The 26511-nt window shown below is 44.2% G+C and overlaps 1 protein-coding gene across 1 annotated transcript in view; it reads right to left on the bottom strand.

Moving 5' to 3' along the window:
* Positions 1–25897, bottom strand: part of Mep1b (meprin A subunit beta) — a 27111-nt gene extending 1214 nt beyond the window's left edge. Inside the window, exons 1-14 of the mRNA XM_032885735.1 lie at positions 25787–25897; positions 23375–23393; positions 22645–22695; positions 21947–21987; positions 18645–18723; positions 15134–15251; positions 12969–13147; positions 11060–11278; positions 10382–10534; positions 8485–8700; positions 7062–7496; positions 5312–5491; positions 4219–4354; positions 3031–3235 (exon numbers count right to left, since the gene is read on the bottom strand). Coding sequence (XP_032741626.1) covers positions 3031–3235; positions 4219–4354; positions 5312–5491; positions 7062–7496; positions 8485–8700; positions 10382–10534; positions 11060–11278; positions 12969–13147; positions 15134–15251; positions 18645–18723; positions 21947–21987; positions 22645–22695; positions 23375–23393; positions 25787–25849 — 2094 coding nt within the window. The 5' untranslated portion in view covers positions 25850–25897. The remainder of the gene's footprint in view (positions 1–3030; positions 3236–4218; positions 4355–5311; positions 5492–7061; positions 7497–8484; positions 8701–10381; positions 10535–11059; positions 11279–12968; positions 13148–15133; positions 15252–18644; positions 18724–21946; positions 21988–22644; positions 22696–23374; positions 23394–25786) is intronic.
* Positions 25898–26511: the final 614 nt, after the last annotated feature.

Here is a 26511-nt window from a genome sequence, read left to right as displayed (position 1 = left end):
GAGGCAGCTCACAACTGTAACCCCAGTTTCAGGATTTCTGACATTCACACAGGTACACATTCAGACAAAACACCTATGTACATGAAATAAAAATAAAATGTATACATATATGTATATGTATATACACACACATATACATACATTATACATATATACATATTACACACATACACATTATACATATTACACACACATACACATACATATATACATATTACACACACATATATACATTATACATATATACATGTTACACACACATATATATACACATTATACATATATACATATTACACACACATATATACATTATACATATATACATATTACACACACATATATACACATTATACATATATACATATCACACACACATATATATACATTATACATATATACATATTACACACATATACATTATACATATATACATATTACACACACATATATACATTATACATATAACATATTACACACACATACACGTTATACATATATACATATTACACACACATACACATTATACATATATACATATTACACACACATACACATTATACATATATACATATTACACACACATATACACACATCACAGTATATATATATGTATATATACACACATATATACTGTGATGGAATCTATTGTAGGCGATACCATTAGAAATCTTCCTGAAGCTGAAGAACTAGACTAATGCTAAAGGAGAATAGAACTGTTTGCTTTCAGCATCCCTGTCCATCCTCCAGCTGAGTTTGCAAAATAAAAGTCTTAAATAAAGCATGGACTCATGGTGTCTTGAACTTAAATGCATAGAACATTGTAGCAGCTCTTTTTAAGAAACCTCACTCTTGCCTTAGCTCATTGGAATGCTTCTATTTTGAGCTCTTTCCCATGCCTCTCACCAGCCGTCTTCCAGGTACTCTGGTTCTCACTGGAATGTTCTCGTGTGACACCCTTTGCTTGAGCTTCTGTGTAAGACCACACATTGGTCTGTGCTCTCTAACTCTGGGGTCGCTAGTGAGTCCAGACACATGTTCAACCCTGCCACTCTACATAAAAACTTTCATTCAAGAAATGCCCTCCTCGATTGCAGACTGCTACAACCATTCTGGAAATGAGTCTGGAGGTTCCTCAGAAAATTGGACATTGAACTACCTGAGGATCCAGCTATACCTCTCTTGGGCATATACCCAAAAGATGCCCCAACATATAAAAAAGACACGTGCTCCACTATGTTCATAGCAGCCTTATTTATAATAGCCAGAAGCTGGAAAGAACCCAGATGCCCTTCAACAGAGAAATGGATACAGAAAATGTGGTACATCTACACAATGGAATATTACTCAGCTGTCAAAAACAATGACTTTATGAAATTCGTAGGCAAATGGTTGGAACTGGAAAATATCATCCTGAGTGAGGTAACCCAATCACAGAAAAACACACATGGTATGCACTCATTGATAAGTGGCTATTAGCCCAAATGCTTGAATTACCCTAGATGCCTAGAACAAATGAAACTCAAGACGGATGATCAAAATGTGAATGCTTCACTCCTTCTTTAAAAGGGGAACAAGAGTACCCTTGGCAGGGAGTAGAGAGGCAAAGATTAAAACAGAGGCAGAAGGAACACCCATTCAGAGCCTGCCACACATGTGGCCCATACATATACAGCCACCAAACTAGACAAGATGGATGAAGCAAAGAACTGCAGGCTGACAGGAACCGGATGTAGATCTCTCCTGAGAGACACAGCCAGAATACAGCAAATACAGAGGCGAATGCCAGCAGCAAACCACTGAACTGAGAATAGGACCCCCCGTTGAAGGAATCAGAGGGGGAACTGGAAGAGCTTGAAGGGGCTCGAGACCCCATATGTACAACAATGCCAAGCAACCAGAGCTTCCAAGGACTAAGCCACTACCTAAAGACTATGCATGGACTGACCCTGGACTCTGACCTCATAGGTAGCAATGAATATCCCAGTAAGAGCACCAGTGGAAGGGGAAGCCCTGGGTCCTGCTAAGACTGAACACCCAGTGAACGTGATTGTTGGGGGGAGGGCGGCAATGGGGGGAGGATGGGGAGGGGAACACCCATAAGGAAGGGGAGCGGGGAGGGGGATGTTGGCCCGGAAACCAGGAAAGGGAATAACACTCGAAATGTAAATAAGAAATACTCAAGTTAATAAAAAAAAAGAAAAAAAGAAAAAAGAAATGCCCTCCTCAAAGGCTGCTGTCTAGGCAGCTTTGTGGAACTCCTTAGGGTCTACCCTCATGCACTGGCAGGTCACATAGTGACCACAAAGGCCTGGTCCCATTCCATCGAGTTAAAATGTGAGTGGCGGTCTGTCCTGGCTGCCATGCTCTTTGGAGGACCTGCACCGAAGCCCAGACTCACCTGTTTCCAGTCCAACTGCCCTCCCGCTATCACAGGTGCTCCCCAGGAAACTGCCTGGGCCCAAATATGCACCTCAGGACCCACTGTCTAGGACCCACGTTTGGATCTGGTGATGTCAAGCACCTGTAGTCATTTAGAATTTCATCTGAGGCAAAACCTTAAAACTTCCACATGAAAAAAAAAATGACCTTGGTGATTGTTACTCCAAAAGAAGCCAGAATTCACCGGAACCTTTTTTAAGGAAGATACTTCCCCAAACATACTTCTACCCAGCTCCCGAGCCCAGCCATCCCAGAACCCTCAGGACAAAGACATTTATAAGCCATGGCCACTTCGCTAGGGAGACGGAGGCTGGCAGGAAATTTCAGCTGTGTGGTTTAGCCGTGAGGGTCACTCCAGAGAATCATGAATGACCAGATACAGATCCCAGAGTGTAATGACTGCCCCTCTAAGAAGCGTCTACAGATGCTGAGTTAAGACTCACTGATTTACAGTGGCGATACTGGGCACACAAAGAGACTCAACCCAGTCTACTTAGCTTAGGTCAAAAATTAGTTAGAAATGATGACGTTTGTAAAAATGGCCCAGCCCCTCTTCATGTGGTTCCATAACCAACGGAACACTCGACTTACGTTTTCTAGATTCATGGCTGCTGTCTTTGCACTAGCCTTCTTACGATATTTCCTCCGGGTGCAGTAGACGCTGATAAGGGTGATGATCAGCATCACGGCAAACACGGTGACCGTGGAAGACACAGCAATGACAATCGTGTCCTTGGTGGACCCTCTCTTCTCACACCTTTTGCCCATGTACCACCAGTCTTCTCCTGCAGGACACCTGCAGGAAGAGATGTGATGCCACTTATGGTGTCATTTACGGGTGACACCTAACTGTGAACATCATCATTAGGGGCCGCGGTCACCTCTAAGATATTAGAACACTGATAGCGGCTGACATGCAGAACTGTTTGGCCCACAAGTAGCTGAAGATAAGAGACTAGCATCAGGCAAGGCAGGGAAGAGGTGAGGAGGGCGTATTACAATTAATTTGATATTGGAAAGAAGCTGCGGGAGTAGGGAGAAAACCAGCTGAGGGGATCAGGGTCACCACCGTGAGCTCCAACGTGGGCTACGGACTCAGCACTTCTGTTGAGATTTGACTAGAAAATGGAGAGCAGCAGACTGCTGTGAGGACTTAATGAGATAAGCAATGTAATAAGATATAGAACTCGGGCAATTAGACTGTAGTGCACTATTTCTTCATAAGTCACTGTTAAGGTGGATAGCCAAAGTCCCAAACAAGTAACTGCTGGACAGTTTTATGTCAGCTTGACATAAGCCGGAGTCACTGGAGTAGAGGGAAACTCAATTAAGAAAAAGATTGAGCTGCAGGCAAGCTTGTAGGGCATTTTCTTTATTCGTCATTGCTGGGGGAGGGCCCAGCCCATTGTGGGTAGTGCCAGCCTTGGGCTGGGGTCCTGGGTTCTATAAGAAAGCAGGCTGAGCCAGCCTCAAAGAGCAAGCCAGTAAGCAGCATCCTTCCATGGCCTCTGCATCAGCTCCTGACTCCGGGTTCCTGCCCTGTTTGAGTTCCTGTCCTGATGTCCTTCAGTGATGGGCTATAATGTGGAAGTGTGAGCCAAATGGACTCTTTTCTCCACAAGTGGCTTTTGGTCATGCTGTTTCATCGCAGCAGTAGGAGCCTGACTTGACCACTCCATCAATATCATGCATGTGAATTATCAGCATCTAATTCCCAGAAGGATAAAAACCAATCTCATGAGAGAGTGAGACAGGGGGACCTCCCACGTGAGCCCTCACTTGCACTCAGCTCTGCCTTCTTGGAGAGTGCAGATGCCGCCGTTCTGACATTCGACCTCAGAGCAGGCATTATGGACAGTCGAGGTGGTGGGGACTGGCCCTGGGACAGCTGCTGTAGAATTGAGGTGAGATATATCTGCAGAGGGAAGGAGAGGGCAGGGCGGAGATCAGCTTCTGCATTGTCGTTGGACACAGATAATACTCAAGAGTTAAGGCCTGTGAAAAAGGTATGTGTCTCCATCCATGACCCGGCCACACTTATGGGCAGTCAGATAAGGATCAGGCAAAGGCAGAGAGACAGCTGTTAGCTGAGGGCTTGACTTCGCTCTCCAGAATCCGTGGTTTTTTTTGTTTTTTTTTTTTAAGCCATCTGAGGTGGTATATGTTTACAGTCTGCAAAGGTAAAGACAGGCAGATAACGGGCTGAGAGGCCAGCCAGCCTAGCATCGTCTCAAAGGGGCCTGGAGAGATGGCTCTGCAATAAAGAGCACTGGCTGCTCTTCCAGAGGTCCCAGGTTCAATTCCCCAGCACCCACATGGGAGTTCTAGGGGCTCTGACACCTTCACACGGACATACATGCAGTCAAAAACAAATATACATTTAAAACATAAAAAATAAATTATCAAAAAAATGAGGCACTGGTGTCTAAGGCAGACATAGTTGTCTAATGGCTTATACACGCACACACACATACACACACACACACACACACACACGTACACATACATACACACACATACGTGCATGTGCACCAAGAGGAGGGAGTTGGAGTGACAAGCACCATGCCTATCTGGCAGTTGGAGCTCTGAGGGACCCAGGGTCATGTGCTTCCTGCATTAAGGAAGTAAAGATACCAGAGGTTTTCAGCCTAAAGATTTGCACTATTCTTCCATAATGTAGCAAATAAATGTTTGACTATGGAACTTGTGATGTTTCAAATTTCTAGTCATTCATATAAAAAAAAAAAAATCCTACTCCTGCCTGTTTCTTACCACAACCTACAACGTAGCTAAAAACAAAAGCCAAAAGAAAACAGCAAACAAGCAGCCGCCACAACGAGAAACGAACTCACATAAAACTGCGATTCCATACCTTCAACCGTCAGTAAGATGTAAACGTCATCTCCTTTTAAGAACTCTCTGCTCTTCAGCCTCTCTTGGGTTATGAAGACACTGGTTCCATAGCCTCTGCCTCTGCTAAACTGAGTTCCATTAGGGAAAAAAGCCTCCACTCCCACCTTGGAAGGCCTGTCCCAAAGATAGCTTCCATTATCTGAAAAAGCAATTATTCACATCAATGGGCTGGGTGGAGCATCATCACACCTCTCTGTAGGAATGACCAACAGGCAGCAAGGCACAGTGAGGATGGCGCTGAAGAGAACCCTTGGATCCTATTGACCTAGGGTGTGTTCCCATGCATGACGCTCACTCTCACTGCCCCACGGGAACGAGGCTGCTTGCCGGTGGGGACCTACAAGTGGGGGACATCACACATGTGCACACTGCCTGCCACAAACACCCTTCTGCCTGGCAGGATCAAGCCTCAACGGCCTTCTGAGTTGCAGCTGGGCCTTTTTAACTGAGCCAACGCGGTGATGTTGCTGAGAGTTTTAATATGAGCAGAGAAGAATTTATCTCAGAAACTGAACTAAGTGGCATTTCAGTGTCGTCCAGAGGAACATGTTGGAAAAGAAAGACAAACTTCCGTTTTTCTGGTTTTTTCTGTCTATCGGATTCAGTTGCTATCTTTCCTATGTCACTTTGATTCATCCCTGTCACTTATAAAATATGTTTGGTGCCATTCGATTCACATAATTCTATTTTCCCCACTATTCAGTTTCCAGGAACAAAAGATTATTGTAATTCCAAGTGTGATCTTATTTCTCTGGGTCATGGTTTTTTTTTTTTTTTTTTTTTTTTTTTTTTTTTTTTTTTTTTTTTTTTTTTTTTTGTTTTTGTTTTTGTTTTTTTGTTTTTTTTTTTGTTTGTTTGAGACTTGGAATGCTGTCACCATCACTAAACCCTGTCGGAAGCATTGATGAGCCATTCCTATCCACTTGTATGCTGCTGCCGCCACTGCCCCCAGAATCTCCATTCTGACTGTGAGCTCTCAGCTTGAGAGCTGAGCTGTTTTCCACCCTACCACCATGTTAGCATGCGTGAAAGACTCAATAGCAGAGCAACTCTGCCTCCCAGCAGGCGTCCAGATTAACCTCTCCTAATTCTCTTGATAGATCTGTGGGACTATCGTCCCTGCCTTGGTTTAACAGCCTAGAACAGTGGAGCTTCAAGAAGTTTTTTTCCGGGATAGGAGAGATATCTCAGGGGTTAAGAACACTGACTTCTCTTCCAAAGGTCCTGAGTTCAATTCTCAGCAACCACATGGTGACTCACAACCATCTGTAATGGAATCTGATGCCCTCTTCTGCTGTGTATGAAATCAACTTCAGTGTACGTGTGTGTGTGTGTGTGTGTGTGTGTATCTTTAAAAAAAACATGTTTGAAATTACTTTTTTAAAAAGGGTTTTTTCTTCGAGACCACAATGCTAATGAGAAGCAAATCTGAGGTTTGTAAACATCTTGGGATGTTCTAAAGTCAGGACTCCTAAACCAATAATTAGAAATCAGGGATGGTTAGTTCCCAAGGTCCCAGGCCATTTCTAACAGTCTTCTACCTGGGGACTGTGTCTTCCACTAGTGAATTCTTTCCTTGGAACTGAAAACCTTCACTTTGAGGCTGGATATTCTCCAAGTAACCAACAGTGAAATCTCTCACTCCCAAATCACCCATCCCTCCTTGAACAATGATCTGTCCCTGCCCATTAAGAACGTAAGCCACAAACCAGAGGTCATCTTTGGGTCTGTGGTTATACTCCGCTGGTTGGACATACGCTGCCGGATGTCAGGATTCTGATCCAAGAGTGTCATTGTGGCTTGCTGCCAAGGACACGGCCACTGTAATTGATCGTCGTTGGCCCCGGAGATCAGGTGGAAATAAAGCCCTACATTGGTCGGGGATGTTAGATCCAGGTTAATCTGAAAAGCGTAACCTTTAGAGGAATAAAATGGAGGACTGTATACAGTGGTCTGGCCTCCAAGAAGCTGAGTGAAATTCTGTATGTGCCAGATGTGGTGGGGACACCTTGTTTCCGAGAGATTGATGTCATCGATAGACAGACCACCCGATGATGCGCCTCCGACGCCTTCAAACACCACTCGGAATTTTTCAGTCACTTGCAGTGTTACATAGTAAAGCTGCCAGCTCCCAGTGGGTATGTCTGCAGAGAGAGTGCTTGTTTCAAGAGCAATGAAGGACTAAGAACTCTGTGCTCACCTGCTTGGTGTTAAAGCTCTAATCTTCAAAAGCAAATGATTCTCTTTTTCTCTCTTCATTAATTTATTTATTCAATTTACATCCCCTCCCGGTCCCCTGTCCCTTTCTCTTCTGAGAGGAAGGAGCCGCCTCCCATCTCCTCCCATGGTTGCATCCAAAGGAGAAAAAGAGTCAACTACCACCACCATTGGTCTCTTTGCTTCCTGGTTGCAGAGTCAGTGAGAGCAGCTGCCTCACATCCTCCCTACCCCGATGGACTGTGCCCTCAAACTGTGGTCCACAACAAGCCCTTCCTTCATCATAACAAAGAGAAGTAACTAATACAGTCCCACATCCCTTCCTTCCCCGTCTGCTTTAATACGTAGGCTGTTGGCCCACCTCTCTGACACATGGTTGATGTAAAATGTGGATCGTCCTCCCCACAGACATAGATCTGTATGACATTTCTTTCACGTCACAGCAGAGGCCTTCATGGGATTCATTTTTTAAGCTGGAAGTTAGATAGAGTCCATTTCCCATTTGAATGTGACTTTGGTAAAACTGGGCCATGGTGAGATAAAATGGGAGGTGCGAAGAATATTTCTTTAGGGAATGACCAGGCCCCTCCCTGAGGCCAATCCTTCCTTCATCCACTCCGTACTTTGGTTTCTTTTGGCCATCAACCCTCTCCCTATTGCTTAGAGTCCACAATGTGTTCTCGTTACTTGTGGAGAACTTGAGTCCACAGTTCCAGAGATTGACTATGTTTCCTAAGTATTGCATAAAGGACCCTCATTTTAGCTTCCTTATCAAGTTCTATTTGATAGAACAAGACAGATCAAGTTCTATTTGAAAGTCATGAGTCACCAGTCCCTGCTCTGCTACAAGCTACCATATCAAGTTCCCGGAACACCTCACCCCGAATCTAAACAATAGAAATGTAGGTACTGTACCTTTTATTTCTCTCTGAAGGGTCAAAACACCATCCTGGTGGCCTGCAGTGTACTCCCGGGTGTAGACGTTCAGTTGGCCATTTCCACTTCCACTGTTGTACAGATAAAACTCCACGCACTGGAACCCTCTCTTGGGGTACAGCACTCTGCTCTCCAGCATGGCTGTGGCCCCCCCATTCCCAGTGCTAGTGTTGAAGTGCATAAAGAAGCCAGAGTCTGCTCAGAGCACACAGAGTAGACAAAGTAAGATGTTAGGATCGCTCTCTCTGAGCTTATGTCTTCCTTCAGTGTTAGCTTAATTCCCGCCATACACACTTTTGTGGCCCCCCAGAGTTCATGCAGTTGAAAAAACTTTCAAATTGATATGTTGACAGGATTTGGAAGCTGGACCTTTGGAGGACTGGAGGAGACCGTGAAGTCATGAGTAGGGTCCTCACCTAAAGATTTGTGGCTTTGTGAGTAGAAGGGACTTAAGCGAGCAGAATGTTTCCTGTGACCAGGTACAGAATGCCTCTCAACAGATAACAAGGAGACTCTAGGCACCCAGGACAAAAAGCTGAGGTGCATATTTTACATAACAAAAAAGACCTGACCTCCAAGTCCTCCCAGCAATCCCTCAGTTCCTACCTGGCAAGCCAGGCCTCCAACCCTGAACTTTCAGCTCAGGGGCTGGCTGCCCTCCCCACCACCCCCAGAGCTCTTCCCACCCCCAGAGCTCTTCCTTATATAATCCAGACATTTTGGTCTCCTCTGTGTCTCTCTGCCCCTCTCTCTCTCTCTCTCTCTCCTCTCTCTCTCTCTCTCTCTCTCTCTCTCTCTCTCTTCTCCTCCCCCCCCTCTCTCTCTCTGTCTCTCTCTGTCTGTCTCTCTGTCTGTCTCTCTCCCCCCCACACAATTTCTTTTCTCTTCCCCCTCCTCTCCCCCCACCATTTGTGGTAATAAACGTGCCTTTATATGTTTTAATCTGGCTTGAATTGGCTTGTTTCACCAACAAAAAATAACTTATCAACTTCCAAGTGTCAGTGTTCAGACCCATGAGTAAGTGATATTTAAAGAAATTAAGTGTCCAATCTCGAGTAATCAGTTATAGCATCCAAAAAAACCAAACCAAGCCTGGCATCATACTGGGCAGTAAAATACTGTCCTACAGCCAGCGAGTTCATGAATGAGACATAGTGAGGCGTCCTTTCTCTTACCACAGAAATGAGCTTCCAAGGAAAGAAGAAAGTAAAAGCACCTAGGTCGGAGCTTCCTGTCTTCATTGTAGGTATTTTGGTACCTCGAACTCACAATTACATCCAGCTACAGGTCTAGAACTGAGTAACTCACAGCCCACCGATGTTCACTAGACTCTCCTACAGTCTGAGAAATGACAGAAAAGGCAACTCGGTCCCTCCAATCACAGTCCTTCCAAGAGGTTCCTTCCTGTCCTGTTCTGTGCACCTGCTGCTGGAGTCCTCACAGAACCAAGCCTTTGATTTGTAGAAAGAAAATCATTCTGAGTGAACAAAAGCAGAGGAACGGCGGTCACTCCTTTACAGTGCGTAAGGCCCATTGCTTGGAAAAACTGGATGTGTTCTCATTAGTAACTCTGATAGGGACGGCGCAGGGGTTAAGAACATCTAATGCTCTTACAAAGAACTGGAATTCCATCCCAAGAACCCATGTTAGACAGCTCACAACTGCTTATAATGCCAGAGGATCTAATGCCTCTGTCTGATAAGAGCATCCGCACTCACATGTGCCTACCACCCACCCCACACTATTATTCAGAATTCAAAACATTAAAAATAGATTATTTTAAAACCGATAATAATTTTGATAGAAATGAGAGATGAAGCATCAGTCTTTTGGACTGAACAGGAAGGCTGGAGCCACTGATCACAAAGCCTGTTACCTTTGCACCGGCCCATGTTGGAGTGGTCATTCTCTGGACCACCGAGAACCTGTGAAAGCCGCTGCCAGTCAGCGCTATCTTGCGAACTTTGGATCATGCCACAGATATTCTCCAGCTCAAAATCGCAGGAGTCCATAAAACTCAAGGAAGAAGCTACAAAAGCAAGAAAGAGATGTGAGCATTCACGTAGGACAAGCTACGTGGTAAACGTGATCACAGAACTACGGGGAACGTCTGGCTGACTGTAGGACCTACCAACCTGTAGACACATGTCTGTCCACAGAGTCTTGTGTGTGTGTGAATACCCAGTCCACATCCATTTGTGGAAACCTGAGGTAATATTCCTCTGTTGGTCAAAAGTTTATGCCACAGCAAACGTTATTGTTTCATTTACTGGACAACTGGCTTAAAAGAGGTTTGAACGTAGAAACTGTTTATATTTGAATAGTAGAACTTCGAAACTCTGCATGGGGTACATTGTTTCAAGGATTCAGGCTGTTTTACAAGGGTAAACTTTGGAAGAAGTAAAGTATTGAAAATGTCTGGTAGATTGGGACCCAGGTGCTGTTCTTTTAATCTAGCATTCATAGTCTCAGAAAACACAAATGGATACAGAACACCTTTTTGTTCCAGCAAGGCAGAAGAAATAAGAGTAATTTCAAGGTACCCATCACATACTGCAGCTGTACAGCTGGTTCAGCTTCAGAAGGTCATAGTCACTGAAGTCCATTCGTTGGCCAATCACGTCCTCGAAGTCTGAGATTTTCGTGATGATGGTAGACTCTGTCCCATTCTGGAAAGCGGTTTTGCTGTAGTGCATTACCGAGGTGTAGTCGTACGGGACATTCAGGGAATCAGACACACTGTCGTTGTAGATGTTGAAATTGTGTTCCCTGCCTGAATATATTTTCAAAACTTTCATTATTATATGCTCGTAAAACTAAGGTGCGATTACTAAACGCTGTTAACTGAGAAATACAAAATGCAATAGAGAGAACTTTGTACACATTATCTACTGAGTGTCAAGGGTTCCAGATACTCTTGTCTTTGAACCTGACATCGTGCACAGTCATGGTAGTAACGGTCAAACTAACAAACACACTGGCACTTCCAGGACAGTCAAAGGTCTAAGGCTCTAGGGACTGTTAATGGAAGGATGGTTCTACAAAGCAGTGTGGAAACATTCAGCCATCATCCAGCTCTGATGGAGGCTTAAAGCACTCACAGCAGACTTCTCCGGTGAGAAGCAGGGCTTTGGGGAGTATGCTAAGATAGGACCCTACACTGATAACATGGGTAAGAGTCCTTAGAAAAGATGGATATAAACTGATTGCTGGAGGCACATGCCTTTAATCCCAGCACTCCGGAGGCAAAGGCAGGAGGTCTGTGAGTTTGAGACTAGCCTGGTCTACAAAGTAAGTTCTAGGATAGCCAGGGCTACACAGAGAAACCCTGTCTTGAAAAACAAAAAACAAGAAAAAAGAAAAAAGAAAGAAAAAGAGAGAAAGAAGAGATAGGCTACCATATTACTTGTGTATTCATTTAAATCACAGTGGCTATAGCCGTGATTGGAGTTGCTTGTAATATGACTGCTAACCATGTATGTTCCCCATGAAACTGTTTGTATGAGAATGCCTGTGCATAGCTTCTGGGACCCTGCCCCCCGTTGGTTCTGATTGGTAAATAGAGATGCCGGCAGCCAATGGCTGGGAAAAACAGACAGAGGTGGGACCTTCAGGATTTCCCAGGCTTGGGTCCAGGAAGGAGGAGATCCGCTGTGACGGGAGATGTGGAGGAGAGGAGAGAAGCCTGAGAATAATGCAGGATAAAGAGGCAGGGCAGCCGTGTAAGGGAACGGAGAGAGTGTGGCCCAAGAGGGCTGCCCAACTGGGGCCAGCCAAGGTAGAAGATATAGAATTTAGTAAGTAATAGCTCGGGATTATTGACGGGGGTAAATTAACCCCACGGAGATTAGGAAGTGACCCAGCGATTGAGCTGTTTAAGGCATCAAAATATAAAGGCTATGTGTGTGCCTTTCATTCGGGAACGGAAACCACTGGGGAAGATAGCAAAACTGCCCGCCACCAGGATTTATTATTAATTATTTAATTCAACACATGATAGGGTATTATATATTTTTAAATTGTAAATAACTTAATGTCTTATCAACAAAATAACTCCTCACCAAAAAAAAAAAAAAAAAAAAAAACACTAAGTATGTGACAGGCATGCTGATTGATTTATTTTAAATAAAGCAATAAGTGTACTAATCATTTTATTAATCTGCACGTAACAAACTATCACCTTGTTACCCATAAATATATAAAATTACAACTGTAAATTTAAAATGTGGGTTTTTTTTTGAGTTACCATGAGCTCCAAAGACAAACCTTTTAAAACACTGGGTTGAGTATATTGAGAGAAGATACCAGGCTACTTAGCTCCCTGTTATTGGGAACTGATTGCAACTTGGTATCAGATGAATTTGTAGACACGATGAAGTGTATCTGGTCTCCAAAGTAACAGAGACCGCTGCTCCTGATGCTCACCTGCTCAGAAACTTGACCTGTAATTAAGGGAAACATACCTGACAAGATCCTGTCCCAAACTATAGTGACGTAATCATCTCGGTCAGCACGCGACTGCTCGTGCCAGAATCCCAGGGCGTGGAGGAACTCATGTTGAACTGTTGCTATTCTGTCACAGTTTGTCCCGATGGACAACTCTTGCTTCCCAGCATGAATGTTTCCCACTGAAGACCAGCACCTGACACGGACCAGAACAGGATGTTTGCCTCACTGTGGAGTTCACTTCTTTTTTTTTTTTGGTTCTTTTTTTCGGAGCTGGGGACCGAACCCAGGGCCTTACGCTTCCTAGGCAAGCGCTCTACCACTGAGCTAAATCCCCAACCCCTGGAGTTAACTTCTTTACCTCATATGTCCTTCCCTTTTCAGTGGGGGACACACTGGACAACAACATTGACTAGTACTCTGTTAAGGAATTTCAATCCGGCAACATGGCTGCTCTGGCAATCTGGCTAGAACGCAAACATGCCCTTAGTATGCACCCTAAAGGTAAAATCGGTTTGTAGAAGGAAGCAGCCATGTTTGAAAGTGACATCTAGTTAAAGGGAAGGTTTAACAGAACGAGTCAGAGACAGGAAGGAGCAGCACAGGAAAGAGAGGCTACTTAAGAGCACTGCAGAGAGAGAGAGTCAGTCAGTCGGGAGTCAGTGCCGGGAGTGCAGTGCAGTGGTTTGTTCTGAGTTCATGCCGTTCAGCAGAGGCAGCTGAAGCCAGAGAAGGAGCCGGATGAGAACCGATGGCCAGAGTTAGTTTGAGGCCAAGCAGAGCAATTCCGTGAGAAGCTGAAAGAAGCCAGACTTTATTAGTCAGCTTGGAGAGGAGTTTGAGCCAAAACATTTGAGTCGAACCAGCCAGTTCAGAAAGAACTAGAAAGGGTGAACTTATTCAGCCGTAATCTCCGAGATGGCAATTACATTAAGAGAATAAAAGTTACTTCTACTTTTACAGCACTCAGCGTAAAAATATTGTGAAACAAATAATTTTTAGAGAATTTATCTCAGGACCATGCATTGTACAAGGACAAGTTATCCATGTTCATCCTTGGAATTGCAACTTTTTTTTTTTTAAGATGGGCATGGGCATATCCTTCATCACAAATTGTTTTGTGTAATTTTATTGTTTATCTCTGTGTATGTGTATCTGGAGACACACATGGGTGTGGATGCCTTCAGAAATCAGAAGAAGTGGGATCCCCTGGAATTGGAATTGCAGGTGGTTGTGAGACGCCCAATGTGGATGCTGGGAATAGAGCGTGGTTGCCCTACAAGAAATAGTTGAGTCATCCTCAACAATTACTTAGTCATTGTGTTTCAGGACAATGGCACTGCTTCCTTTCAAGTAATAAGAGGTGCTCAGTTAAACTGAATTCATACACATTCTACAATACATTTTACTTGAAGAGAGAATAAAGAGTAATTACTAAGTTGTAAATGAGATGAAATTCAAAAGGCTGTAGGATAAAAGACATGTTCATGCTTACTAGATATTGACACCGGCAGTCTGGTTGTGTGCATGAAAACATTTTCTATTTTTTTATTTATCTTAGTGCACATGTATCTGTGTATACACGTTTATGCAGGTGTGCACGCATGTGGCAGCCAGACCAAATGTCTTCCTCTGTTACCTTCCACCTTACCCTTTGAAAGAGAGTCTTTCAGGTCAGCAATTCACAGGCTGGCTAGCCAGTGAAGTCCAGGAACCTGTCTCTATCGCCTCAGAATGAAAAGCTGTCTCACACAGTTTTGTTCTCTTTTGTTCAGAACTGGGGATCTGAACGCAGGCAGCCTTCATGTTTATGTAGCAAGAATTTTCTTAACTAAGCCATCTCCCCTCCCCAAGTTGACTGCCTCCCCTCCCTCCCACCCTCCCTCCTTCCCTTCCTTCTTTTCTTTCTCCCCCTTCCTTCTCGTGCTTCTCAGTCTCCATGTTTCTTCCCTACTCTTTCCTTTTTAGAGTACTGTGAACCTGCTCCAGGGGTCTACACATACTGGACAGGCCATCTACTTCTGTGACACATTATTTTATGGCCAGAGAAACCAGGTTCAAAGGTCAGACTCTGAATAAAGAACAAAGCCATTTGTCACCCCGCCCAAAAGTCAAGCAAGACCTTGGACTGTTGCTCGGAGGAACATCGTCTTCTCAGAACCTTCACAACCTTCCAACTTACCCACTGCCCTTGAACACTGATATATAGTTCTCTTCTCCAGACCAGGGCTTGAAGTCAATGCACGTTTTAAGGCGATAGCGCTCGAACGCATTGAGGATTACTCCTTTAGCATTCATTTCTGACGGAAGACAAAAGTGTGCTGTGAGATCTCCGTTTTCTTTTCCTTTTTAAAAAATATTTATTTATTTTTGACTTTTCAAGACAGCCTCATATGTCCTTAAAATAAGACAGGATGCCATGGCCACCACATGAGCAGGATATAAGTGGGACCTGCTAGTAAGGCTTCGAGAGAATTCCTGTCCTGTGTTGAACTGTTCTGAAAACCAAACAGAACGTGTATAAAAGTATCACAAACTGTAGAGGCTCCACCATTTACCTCAGGTCTTTACTACCACAGGTTCTGGCTAACTTTGGGTCATTTGTGAGAAACCCTGGCATCGCAAGGATAAAGAATGTTCCAGAACATCCCAGGGTCTCTGCAAACAGTGGTGCAGTTCCTGAGACCCACGTGGTGGAGGGCCTCTGACTCCCACACACAGCTCAGCACATGTTCATACACACAGCACGGGAATAATGTGATTTAGAAGACAACATGAGAAGTGCAGTTCTGTGTGAAAGAAACAGAAAATCTACATCACCACAGTAGGGTGATATAAGAGTCTCTTTATTTGAATGGACGATCTATGCTGAGTTCTTAAGCTATCATGTTTTCTAACAATTGCTCCCCAAGGCTGGGCTGCGTCCTGACCATCTGCTCAGTAGATGCCTTCTTCTTGGTCACCCACTAAGAGTCATGTCTATGAAGTACCGTGATGTGCGTGGTGTGCAAGGGCTGCACGCATGCCAGGGGAGCGCTCTCCAACGTGAGTTACATGCCCAGCCCAGGAAATGCTTGGTTCTTAAGAAGACATTATTTTTTATAGTTCCCCCGAAGGTATCTTTCAGATTGATGTTTTTCAGAGGCAAGCATTGCTTCCTCTGTCCACAGAGAAAACAAACTCACTACAGGTGAGCTGGGCTGCGTTGTGTTCTCTGTGTGTCTCTCTGTTGTCTCTTGTCTGTCTTTCTGTCTCTGTCTGTCTCTCTGTCTCTGCCTGTGTCTCTCTGCCTGTGTCTCTCTGTCTCTGCCTGTGTCTCTCTGTCTCTGCCTGTGTCTCTCTGTCTCTGCCTCTCTGTCTCTGCCTGTGGCTCTCTGTCTCTGCCTGTGGCTCTCTGTCTCTGTTTGTCTCTCTGTCTCTTCCTGTGTCTCTCTGCCTGCCTCCCTCTCCTTCTCCCTCTCCCTCTCCCTCTCCCTCCCTCTCCCTCTCCCTCTCCCCTTTCCCTCTCCTCCCTCTCCCCCTCCCCTCCCCCCTCCCCTCCCCCCCCCTCCCCCCTCCTATAGGCTGGTCCAGCCGCAGGCTCAGGCTCAGCCTACCTTTCCTTCTGGAGGACTACCAGAGTTACAGGTGTGCTCTTCTACTCCTTTGTACTTTTTCTGTACAAAAAGTTTTTAGTTATTGTTAGATTCTTTTTACTTCTCCCACCTTTTTCCTCTGTGTGTGTGCATGTGTGGGGGTGCACATGTGCATGCACGTACCTGTGTGTACATGCACATGTGTATGTGTGGTGTGTGCGTGTGTGGTTTGTGAGTGCACATGTGTGTGATATCAGAACTCATCCTCCATGGCTCTTCTACCTTAGTCATTAAGGAAGGTGTCGCAAGCGACCTCGGGGCTTTCCCGTATGGCTACTCTCCACAGCCAGCTTGCTCTGCGTCTCCTTGTCTCAGGAGGAGGGGATGACAGTTGGCTCCCCGACACACAGCACTTACGTGGGCTCTGAAGATCTGAATTCCCGTCTCCCCCACCTTCCGTGCTTGCCATCTCCCTCTTCTGACTCTTTAATAATTTAATACTAAATTAAGAATTATCTAGGGCTGGAGAGATGGCTCAGTGGTTAAGAGCACTGACTGCTCTTCCAGAGGTCCTGAGTTCAAATCCCAGCAACCACATGGTGGCTCACAACCATCTGTAATGAGATCTGATGTCCTCTTCTGGTGTGTCTGAAGAAAGCTACAGTGTACTTATATATAATAAATGAATAAATCTTTAAAAAAAAGGATTATTTATTTCCAGAAAAAGAGATAGTGAGCTCTTGTTAACATCTGGATTTGCCAAAATAAAATCCTGGGAAGCTGCCATTTTCTGTGAGTGGTTGTTCTGTGGTTTTTATTTATATTAACATCCTGTCCTGGGGGCAGGCTGGCTCTTGTGCTGCTCCCCCAGAGGACTGGAGTTTAGTTCCCAGGACCTACATCGATGACTCCTAACAGCTCTGGGGATTCAGTGTCTCTTCTGGCCTCTGCAGGCACTGCACATGTGTTATTCACTCGCTGGACATGCACACATACACATAACAAAAAGCAGTAAAAGTGAATCTCTTTTACAATCCTTTCCAGTCTGGGAGTGATCAGTGGTATTCCGTCTGCCTAGAATGTCCCAGGCCTAAATTCTATCATCAGTTCTGCAAGGAATATATAAATGCTTAAACATGGGGAGATGGTGCTTAAAAAAAATAAGCAATAGTAATGGAGGGACGGCTTAACGGTTGAGAGTATTTATGCCTTGCTCTTCTGGAGAACCAAGCTTGGGTTCCCTGTCAGGCGGCAGACACCGACTGTAACTCTAGCTCCAGGGGATGCATCCTCACAGAGACTGACTCATGTACACACACACACACACACACACACACACACACACACACACACGCACATACATACACACACACATGAACATACACACCCATACATACACTCTCACACACATATACATACATATATACTTACACACACATACACTCTCACACACATATACATACATATATACTTAATACACTCACACATACATACACACTCACATATATGCACACTCACACACAGAGGGAGAGAGAGACACCACACACACATATACACATACACACACACACTCTCACACATATATACATACACATATACATACATATATACTTACATACACTCACACATACACACACATACATACACACTCACATATATGCACACTCACACACAGAGGGAGATAGAGGAGAGAGAGACCACACACACACACACACACACACACACACACACACACACAGTGGAGGGGAGAGGGAGGGAGAAAGGACAGGGAGGGAAATAGAATATGAATTAAAGTACCAATAAAATCTAGAACAAACCTTATTAAAAGCAAGAATGCTTCCCTAATATTTATGCCCTTAGTATTCAACACAAAGTAAGTTCTCCATCAGAGTTGACCGAATTGATTTTATATTGGTCAAAACCAGCATGCATTCAGTCAGAGATGTTTACGATCTTTTGATTTTGCTTATTTTTTAAAGTAAATGTAATACGACCACACCGAGGAACGACAGCAGCAATGAAAAGCCTTAACACCACACGAGGCCATTCTGGTAGACGTCGGTCCTGCCATCTCAGGAGCACTCAGGGAGAGGTGGAAACTCCGAAGTGTGTACTAACCCAAGCTATCTTCTAGAACATATGGAATGGTATGTGGCCATCTGTAGTTGTCTCCAATGATGGAATTCCTCCCACTTGCCTGTCAAAAGTAAGTGTGAAAAGAGTCAGTTACGTGAACTAGACAAAACTAATCAATAATCAGCCCGGAAATAAAGGAAGTTTACAGTTCTTCCTGTGAATCAAACATGCGAATGGGGCATGTGTCTAAATTTCTACCATAATTTAATAAAAACTTACAGATGGGAATAACTAATTACTGTAGTTAACAGAGCTAAAGGAGAAATGGTATTCAAAACAAGATTGTTGGAAAGTGCGCTCTAAGGCCTGGTAGATGTTTAGATATCAAAAACACATCAGAATGGGCTGTCAACACCTCCACAGTTAAGACTGCTCGCGGCTCTTGAACAGGAGCTAAGTCCAGTTCCCACCCCCCACATCAGCAGCTCACAACTGCAGTACACACACAACATGCATGTGGTACACATAAACTCATGCAGGCTCACACACATACACTCATGTAGGCACATGCACACACATACATACATACATGTGTTATATATAAACTCATGCAGGCTCACACACACAACATGCATGTGGTACATATAAACTCATGCAGGCACACATGCATATAAATAGACAGACAGACAGAAGAGGAGTGATAACTAAATCAAACCTTAAAAATCTGAATCTCAGGAGGAAAAAAAATCAGGCATAAGAAGGATGAAAAGTTACAAGGTTTTCTGGCAGAGAAGCCTGGAGAAATCACTCGGCTGTTAAGAGCGCTTGCTGCCTTTGCAGAGGACCCAGTGTGGTCGCCAGCACCATATGGTGCCTCAGAACCACCAGTCACTGCAGTGCCAAGGGATCCAATGACCTCTTATGGCTCCAGTGGCCTCAGAGACACATGAGAGCAGAACACCCACACGTGGAAGATTAGAGCTAGATAGATATTTCTAAAGCCACCCTAATTTTATAATAGAACACTAATAATGTGTTTTTAATGTCTCTACCCTGGCAACACAGTAAATGTCATTGCAGAGAGCAGAACCGCCTGGGCGGTAACTGCAGCAGGGTTCTCACACTTGCTCAGCAGGGCCTTTATCCGAGTCACCGCCTCAGCCCATCGTCACCTGGTTAAAGAGTTGACTTTACTACAGGAAACGGGTTTCAGGGTGGAAAATACTATGGAGAAGGAAATGCACTGCTTGAGACAGAGGGCAAATGGGAAGGCTACTGCAAACAAACAAGGAAGCAATGGCAGGGCTTGGATACCTGGGAAAAGTGAATGAGTCAGACTCTGGGAGAGAAGCTGGCAGGGACACTAATGGACTGGGAGAGGGTGGGGCTGGGCCAAGGGCAAAGGGGACTCCTAAGGTTGTTATGGATTTCCTTGAGATGAAATTCGTGAAGCAATGACAGGCAGCTGGAGAGAAAGGCTCCGGGGGAAGGTTCTAGTGGGAGGGTCAGTGCGCACCTACATTTGCTGTATTTTGTAGACATTCACACTCAGTGTGCAAACGGAGACTGGGACTGAGGGGCAAGGCACGACTAGAGTTACCCACTTACAGACCTAGTCAAGAGGTGGCATGTGAAGCCATATCCCAGGTGGATGGGGAAGCAGAGAGAAAGGGGCCAGGACCAGGAGGGAGCCTTCAGATGGCAGCTTCCTCCCTATTTCCCTTCCCTCTCTCCTTCCCTACTTCTTATCCTCTCTCCCCGTCTCTTCCTGTCATCCTTCCCTTCCCTCCTCCATCCTCTCCCTCCTTTCTTCCTCCCTCCGGATTCCTTCCTTTTCTCCCTCTTTTCCTCTTCCCTTCCTTCTCTTTTCTCCCCCCTGCCCTTCATTTTCCTTCCCTCCCCCTCCCCCTTCCTCTTCTGCTCCCTTCCCCTCCCCTCCCCTTCTTTTTGTTGGAATCAAATCCAAGCAAGAGCCTCAGTATCGCACTGTGTCCCCGGCTTCTCTTTGACATTTTAACTTGAGTTTAGGTCTTACTGTGTAGCCCGGGCTGGCTGTGAACTTGTGCTTCTCCTGCCTTGAGTGGGATTACAGGTCTGAGCTCTGTCTCTTCAAGGAGGATTTGAGAGGTGTGCTTACGGTGTGCAGAGGGCAGGGAGGGGGATCGCAGAGTGTGCTGGGGGAAATAGTAGAAGTTTGGAGAGCAGAAAGCTCTACTGGATGATGTTCATGTCTAAGGGTGTACATATTTTATGAATGATCTTGTTAATTTGTCTATTTTTTAACTCTGCATAAACTTCTACAACATAACAATTATAAATGCATTTTTAAGCATCACTAATTCCGTCGCCTACAAAAGAAGAGTAAGTTCTTAAAGTTTTAAAAATCTGGAAAGCAAGGAAATACACCTTGCTTTTCTTTTTAAAAAGTGCTTAAGACACTGGACTCTTGACTGTCTCTTGCTTGGTTGGTCGGGTTGTTCTGGTTTTTTGAGACAGGGTCTCACTGTGTAGTCCTGGATGACCTGGAACTCACCGTGTAGACCAAGCTAGCCTCAAACTCAGAGATCCATCTGCCTCTGCCTCCCAAGTGCTGGATTTAAAGATGTGTGACAGGACCCCATGTCAATAAGACACTGAACTTTCAAGTCCTCTTAACTTACATCTACATCTGCATATGCGTCTTTCTGTGTGTCATCATGGCTACATCAGAATCAACACTCGAAGAGATGGTTTGGGAGAACCCTTTCTTGACATCATTATTTATAGCTGATTTCAGGGGGAAATAATAATAATAATAATAATAATAATAATAATAATAATAATAATACATGATAATTATATATTATATAATATTTATACACAAATATATTTATATTATATTACATATAAGAAGTATATATTATGATATATTTTATAGAATATATTCATTGTATAATTTATTCAATGTATCAAATATATTATATGATAAATTATTATTACTATTAATAGAAGCCTAAGTCATTGGATATATTTACAAACTCAGTTTTATCCTACTTCAACTAGACGAAATCAGTGAAGCTCTGTTTTTAAACAAAAATTCTCCTTATTGCAGCAATAATAAAAAAAATCATTCAAAGCACCACACACATGGTAAGAGGTAGTGGGTTTCACCACACGGACGCCGAAGCACGAGAGGATGAAGGCGGACTATGTATGAGTCCTTCCAGGGCAGCGTACACTCGGAATCCGTGCCACTGGGCTGCTGCACCTTCTGAAAGAGCGCCTCAGCCAGCAACCCATGGCCATCATCCTCAGTACTCACAGTCAGTGCTCACGTCCATCCTGAGAGCATCGCAGCAACTCACCTCCAGTTTGATGTCTCCCTCGAAAAGGTCCAGTCCTAGATCTAAGAGAAGAATTGAGATGCGCCGTGTTATTACATTGGTTTCCTGGGCCGCATAAGAGATGATGTTTTGAAAACTCTTAAGGAAGAGGGGCTCGCATGGCCCCACCCCTGAGGATCTGTATGCAGTTGAATGGTTTTGGGGTGGGAGAGACATCGTCTCCAGAGGTGTAGTCCTGTTATGCAGAGCATGCTGTTGTGAATGACCCCTCCCCCATCCTTCGTGAGTAACCCTGATGACTCTCACAAGAGGAAAAGCAAAACAGCATGAAAGCAGAGATTGGAGGAGGTGAGGAAGAATGGAGCTTGGTGGGAGTCTAAGGAAACTGGAGGGGACAGAGAGGGTAATGGGGCAATATGATCAAACATGTTGTACACACGCATGATAACGCTGTAATGAATGGCATCATCATATGTAAGTAAAACATGGGGGGGCCCTGAAAGATAGCTCAACCAGAAAAAGTCACCTGCCACCAGGCCTTGACAACCTGAGTTTGACCCCTGGGAACCCATATGGTGGGGAAAGAAAGCCCATGCCCACAAGTTACACACACACACACACACACACACACACACACACACACACACACACACACACACGCTCACATAATAAAAAATATTTTAAACTATTATAATAAAAAAGAACGAAGAGCTACAAACCTTCATTGATATCAAATATGTCTTGATCGATTCCCCCATCTATGTCTTTGACTGAAATAACAAAGAACACATTGGACATTATGTCCATGAAAAGGAAAAGGATCGCATTAATCACACAATCAGAAGGAAATAAGTTTTTGCCTCAGATGCTCATTTAGCGTGCATTAATTAATTGATGGGGACTCTAATCGATTGACCCTCCTGTGAGCCAGACTGGGGACTGGACAGGGACTTTTGAGCCTGTGCTCTGTCCCTTCCACCCCCTTGAGTGTCACATGACTCTAGGTTTATGTGTGTCAGTAAACATAGCTTGGAAGGAAGGTGGGACTAACTAGAAAATGCAGAACTGTTCCGCCCACAAAGCCACTGCAGTGACCTTTCTTTATTTCTGTTTTTCTGATGTGCCGATGGGTCCTGAACGCCAGTGTTGGTGCTGGAGCGATGGCCTAGCAGTTACGAGCACTGGCTGTTCTTCCCATGACCCGAGCTCAGTTTGAAGCACCCATATGTCAGCTCAATTGTCCCGGGGACCCAACACCCTCATACAGAAATAAGTAAAGCAAATAAATCATTTTTTAGGAAGCCAGTGTTTGATCAAAGTTCATCACACTGTTGCTGGGGTTCTGCATCCGCCGCCCATGCCTCCCCCTGCGAGGAAGTACCCCTTTACGGCATGTGTCAGCATGTAACCTTCTCGCACTGTCTAGAGCAAAACTCAAAATAGACTTACCAAACTTTTCTGGAGCTGGCTGGGAAACAAACACCGAAAAAAGGGTATTATTACAAGGCTCATGGTATAAATAACATTTTTGGATCCCTTTGGTAATCATATTCAAAGATTGTTTGTTTGTTTGTTTGTTTGTTTGTTTTGTGTCTGGATGTGGTAGACAGAGGGAAATTTGCAGTAGCCAGTTCTGTCTTGTCTTGTGTGAGTCCTAGGATTGAACTCAAATCATGAAGCTCAATGGCTCGTGCTGGGTCACCTGCTGAGTCATTCCAGTGGCCCCAATTTTTTATTCAATTTTTTAATACCGGGTCTCTCTGTTGGAACTCATTTTGGCATCTAGGCTAACCTTGAACTTGCTACAATCCTCGTCCTTCGGCTTCCCAAGAGCTGGGGTGACAAGCATGAGCCCCAGTGACTCTAAGTTACTCTCAGACAGTTCTTTTTATTAATAAGACATCACACTTCCTTCCACATATCCCAGACAAATGAGCTGGAGTTTATATAACACTTTGACCAGACAGAGTATTCTACTGTCATAGAGAGACTGAATCTTCCTGTTAAATAAGATAAAGACAGAAAAATCAACTTCCAAGTTTGAAGTGAAGGCAGTCCACACAGCTCAGCCGTCATGAAAACACTCACTTTACACAATCTCCTATAAGACTGGTGAGCAACGCTCGGAAAAGCTACAACCTTATTCCCAATTAACGGCAGGAACTTTGCCTAACACCTCGCTATAATCACGTTTACCGTCCTCCCTCAACCAGGACTCTACATCCGAAAACGATACCAAATGTCTAAGCAAAATACCAAGGAGTAGATTCTGTGAGTTTTTAAAAATACATTCACCTTTTTGTTGTTTTGGTTTTTGTTTGTTCTTGAGACAAGCTTTCTGCGTATCTCTAGCTGCTCTGTAGACCAGGCATCCTGGAACTCAGAGATCTGCCTGCCTCTGACTCCCAAGTGCTGGGACTAAGCGCATACGCCACTAGCAGCTGGCTAAAATACACACATTTTTTTTTTTAAAATAGATCGTAAACAAATTACTGAGTTGCACACCCAATGAGGGGGAAAAATGAAATCAACATCAGAAGTTTATTTTGAGGGTAGGGATATACACAGGAGCATATATGTGTACAGCTGCTTCAGAAATCCACAAGTGTCATTCTTTAGAATCCACCTACTTTATTTTTGACAGTCTCTCACTGGGCTCCCAGGGCTCACCAGTTAGGCTAGGGTAGCTGAGCAGCCATTCCTCAAAGAGCCCCGTGTCCCTGTGTCTCTGCCTCCCCAGCACGGCATTACAAACATATGCAGTCGTACCTGGCTTTTCATACCTGTTCTGGAAATCAAACTGGAGTCCTAATGCCCGAGACGGCAAGCACTTTACTAAAGGCAATCTCCCCCCAGATTCTCGGAGAACCTTAATCAATGTAGCCTAGGGAGAAGTCAGCAGAACCAGTAGACAGTCGTGTGAGTCATGCCTGGGTTCTCTGGGTTCTTTAAGGCAATTTACTTCATGAATCTTAAATGATCTGTGTGATGAGGTCACCACCTGATTTGGATGAGTATCATGAGTTATATGACACCACACCAAAACATGCTGTAAAAATGTAACGCTCTTTCACATGGGTATAAAGCACAATTGCATTAAAAGAAAAAGAGCTAACAGCGGAGATAAAGAAACCTGAATTGTTTGACAAGATGTGGGAATGAACTAACTGGTCAGATGGCTACCATTGCTTTGACGGCAGGCATCCTAGTTTTCTCATCTGGTAACCACACAGCACACATTCACAGATGACCCCATCACCCGCAGAAACAGATTTACAAGTAGCTACTCTGAAACCCAGTTAAACACGAAGCGGCCACTTCCCATCTGAAATTCTCTACTCATCTGCATGCCACCAGCTCAATAGAATGTATTTCAAGTTCCAACTAACGGGTTCCTCTGCCATTAGATAGTTCACATAAGCCCGTGAGTTAGCTTCCAAGTGCTGCTGGAAGATTGGTTTAGACTGGCAAAGATGCAGAAGAGACATTCCATAATGTTAAACTTTGTGAACATTGCCTCTGATGTTTGTCAGTCTTCACCTGTGACAAGTTACTCTAGAAGCAAACAGTATGTCACTCAGCAATAAAAATGGCTTTTAAAACTTGCATTTGCTGTCTTATCAAAAGAAAACTGTCGCACAACAGTGAAACAGAAAGGAAAATATAAATTTCTGTCACAATGTCTAGACCTCTCTGGCAGAGTGACCTTTTATAATCAATATTCTGTCGGCCCCTACCTACCAGGAGACGATGCTCATTTAAGACCAACATTTTGAATAATGTAATACAAAACATAAGCAAACAATTATCTCTCAATGATTTATGTTGGCAGACCCCCAATTTTTCTGTTAATTTTCTTACCAAGCCAGAAACCAGGAGAAATGTGGCAAAAACCAGAAACCAGGGCCAATGCCGGGCATCCATACTGTGGCTTTCAGATGAAAGTTGCAAGCTGTGGCAGTTATGGCAGAGCTGACTTTTAAAAGGTAAACATCATAACTTCCGGCCTTTGATCTTAATGTTAATGATCCATCTCTCAACTCATCTTGCTGCTGTAGTAACTTCCAATCAAGGAGGTAAAGTCCAGGGTTGCTAACATACCTCTCCCTCCTCCCCCTTTACTGTTCCAGCATTATGGCTAAGACTTGTCACTGAGACATATTCTCTGATGTATACATATTTCTTCCCAACATTATTAACACCACTTCAACAACAAGAAACATACATGTACACATGTACGCATGTACACACGTACACACACACACACAGACACATAGTGTGGATCAACCTCTCACTGTCTTCCAGAATCAAATCACCTGTCTCCTGGCTAGGACCATAAGGAGCTACAATACAGAATCAAGACGGCGTTAGGAAGGAAGAGAATAACTCCTATAAAGTCAAAAGCAATACACACATGTCAGAGAATGAACCCGCCCTGAAGGGTCACATACATGGAAATAGGGATGTTTCCAGTAGGAGACTACTTAGGAGGTAACTGGAAGAATAATTTTCCAACGAGGTCTGAGGATAGATAACATCAGGGATCATTTGTGGCCCCACCAACACCTCTGGACTAAACTTGAACA

The sequence above is a fragment of the Rattus rattus genome, chromosome 15 (assembly GCF_011064425.1).
Source record: "Rattus rattus isolate New Zealand chromosome 15, Rrattus_CSIRO_v1, whole genome shotgun sequence".
In the NCBI taxonomy this organism is placed as follows: Eukaryota; Metazoa; Chordata; class Mammalia; order Rodentia; family Muridae; genus Rattus; species Rattus rattus.
This window is presented reverse-complemented; position numbering and strand designations above follow the sequence as displayed.